This window comes from Frankliniella occidentalis, unplaced genomic scaffold (assembly GCF_000697945.3).
Source record: "Frankliniella occidentalis isolate FOCC.00 unplaced genomic scaffold, Focc_3.1 Scaffold21, whole genome shotgun sequence".
NCBI classification, from domain to species: domain Eukaryota; kingdom Metazoa; phylum Arthropoda; class Insecta; order Thysanoptera; family Thripidae; genus Frankliniella; species Frankliniella occidentalis.
In genome coordinates, this window is record NW_026267151.1 from 1,973,026 (window position 1) to 1,975,921 (window position 2,896).

Genomic DNA, 2,896 nt, shown 5'->3' on the forward strand with positions numbered 1-2,896 from the left:
CGGTGTGCAGCCGGGCTGGGGTGGGTCGGGGTAGGGTAAAGGGGAGGAAACTCCGGTGGGCGCCACCTGTCACCATCGACCGAAAGAGGCTCGGTGTGTTAAAGTGTCATGAGCCGGGGGCTCACCCCCAAGGGCAAGGCCGTACAGGAGGCCATCAAGCGAGTCCATTATGAGTAGCCAGGGGAGGGAGCCCCATTGGGGGTCGAAGGGCAACCATAAGGGCGACCGGCCATGAAGGGCCGACCAAGAGATCGCGAGGCCCATCGAGGGGAGTCACGTGGTGGCGCACAGCGTGAGGTCGGTGGTGGTCATAAGAGGGACAGGGTGGAAGTCTCATGGGGGCGGGGGATGGGGAGGACCCGGGGAGGACATCGGGGTAAACCAGCCTGCGGTTAAGGCATAGCGAGACGTAGAACAGCAGGAGTACTGGCCGCTGCGCCGGGCCGGGGCCCGCGGCGGCGAGGGGCGGGGGGCTGGGGCGCCCGCCGCGGTGGAGGGGACTGCTCTCCTATATAAAACCAGTGTTTCGGCGCGCGCCGGCTACAGAGTACGGACAGACACGCTAGTGACAGGCCATTGACGGCAGTGACACGCTAGTGACGCAGTAGTGAAACAATAGTGACATAACGGGGGTAGTGAAGTGTGCCAAGTGACCAGTGTCCGTGTTGCCCCGCAGAACCCGCAGCCATGTGGTACCTCAGGAATGGACGCACGGTCTTCGACCGGGCTGAGGTAAGTGAGTGACAGGTCAACAAGACCGGTCAGCACGACAGGATAGTGAAAGGTTAAAGGCTAACCCTTAGATTTGCTCCTTCAGCAAAATTTGAAAGACAACCCACAAAAACATGGTTCCGACAGGTGAAAGATGTTTCGTCACAAACTGTACGTTTGTCGTCAGAATCCGACCTTCCCTTCCAGACATAAACCTTGAATCCGTTATTCGGTCTTCCCTCTTGTTACGTTTTCACGCGAGGCCCGCGTGCTTGCAAATGGGCTGTCCTGGAGAAAATGAATCCTCCAGAGCAGGCCGTGAAGGTCGTAGGGCAGAACCACACGGGCACACAAGGGCACACCGACTCGCGCACACACACGCATGCACGCACACACGCACACACACACAGACGCACACAGAGTGACGCCCGGCTCCAAACACACGCCTAGGCACGGGTATGCGCTGCTCGCGGTACCTTCTAGAAGCAGGCCGTGGCGTGGCCCGCCTGCCCGGTCCCGCCCGGTCCCCGGCCGGTCCGGTCGGGCAGTGCAGCGGAGAGCGCAGTCTGATCTCAATAAGGTACACCGCCGGATCTCGAAACGGAAGGAAGAAGTCGCCAAGAAGCACTTCTAGAATGGCGACGAAAAGGGGAGGGGGGGGGCAATAGTTTCAGTTCTGCCTCCCCACCCTATTGCTAGCTAGCTAGCTAGCTTTGGTTTCACTGATAGATGAAGGGTTCAAATGGCGTGCACATGCAAGTGCTTAACACTATGTTGCACACTTTTAAGTGTTTGACTTGATATTTGAATACTATAAAGTGTTCAACAGTAAATGTGAACAAAGTGTCATGACCAACCCTGGAGTTGAACACTTTTAAGTGTTCAACTTTACTGTTACACTTTATCGTACTCAAATGTTCTGTCAAACACATGAAAGTGTTAAACATAGTGTTGATCACATGCATCTGCACGCCAGTGGAACACTTTATTTTTTAGTGTTGAGACTACTTGTATCGACTTGTTTCCGTTTCGAGATTCGGCGCGGAGTACCCTATCCTCAAGGAAGTACATATAGCGTCATATTGGGCCGGGCCGAATATCGACCTCTGGCCTGTGTAGCTGGTTAGTCAGCGAGCATGACTGGGTACACACGACGATGGTGTGCGGCCTTTACGAACGACGGAACGGGTGATGCACCTGTGGCATCTGACAGCCGGTCTCACTCACTCTCTCCGTCTCTGTCTGTCCGTTTGTCTCTATCTGCGGCGCCAACTCCAGATCATTCAGAGGTCGATAGGATGAAGAGAGAGGGAGCGAGGAAAGGAGAGAGGGAACCAGGTGGAGTGGGGAGAGTGCACGAGAAAGGGGGGAGGGGGGGAGGGCAGAGATGTCTAGCCGTGTGTTTAGCGGCGCGTTTTTGCAGAGGTTCACACCACGCCCTGCTGACGCCGCGGCACACCACACCAGCCCCAAGCCCAGGGCGCGATGGGGCGCACGAAGAGCGAGACAGAAAGAGAGATAGAGAGAGAGAGAGAGAGGCGCGAGACGCGAACCCCCCGCAGCCGCGCCTCGCCGCCCCGCGCCCCGCGCCCCGTGTATCCTGACGTACTCAACCACTTTAGGGATTTAGATTTGGCGGGCAGAGGAGACAGTGGCGCTGGCGGTGTACAGTAGAAACGACGTGACGCACTGCCCCTCACTTCCCCGCCGCCCCTGCTCCCCCCACTCTCCTCCCCCGCCGCTTCCCGGGACCGAGACGGGAAACTACTGCTTACTGTATTAGCAACTATTGGCGCGCCGCAAATAAGGCTCAACTTGTAGCGCGCAGGAGAGGAGTGTGTGACTCTGTCAGCCACTTCCATCTGCATAACCTAGATGCCGCGAGTGGGGTGTGGCGGGGTGTGGCGGGGTGTGGCGCGGTGGGGTGGGGTGGGGCGCGGCCCGCCGTCGCCCGCCGCCGTGGCGTGCTGAACTTGAATTGCGCGGCATTCCGCGACCGACACGCCAGTTCTGCGGTTCTGCGTCAGAGACACGCGCGTGACGAAAGACGAAGATGGAGAGAAAGAGAGATGTGGAGAAAGGAGGGGAAAGAGAAAGAGAGGCCAGCGGGAGTCGCGCATGAGAGAAAGGCAGAGGGCAGTAGTAAAGAGAGACGGAAGGGGTGGAAAAGGTGTGTGTGGGGGGG

General features: G+C 58.1%; 1 protein-coding gene across 2 annotated transcripts in view; it reads left to right on the top strand.

Moving 5' to 3' along the window:
- Window positions 1–2,896, top strand: part of LOC113211207 (facilitated trehalose transporter Tret1) — a 55,609-nt gene that overhangs the window by 2,221 nt on the left and 50,492 nt on the right. The window contains exon 1 of one of the 2 annotated variants that reach the window (XM_026429514.2): window positions 533–732. The exons of the other annotated variant lie outside the window; for it this stretch is intronic. Coding sequence (XP_026285299.1) covers window positions 688–732 — 45 coding nt within the window. The 5' untranslated portion in view covers window positions 533–687. Of the gene's footprint in view, window positions 1–532; window positions 733–2,896 lie in introns of those variants that run through there. 2 annotated transcript variants of the gene reach the window in all.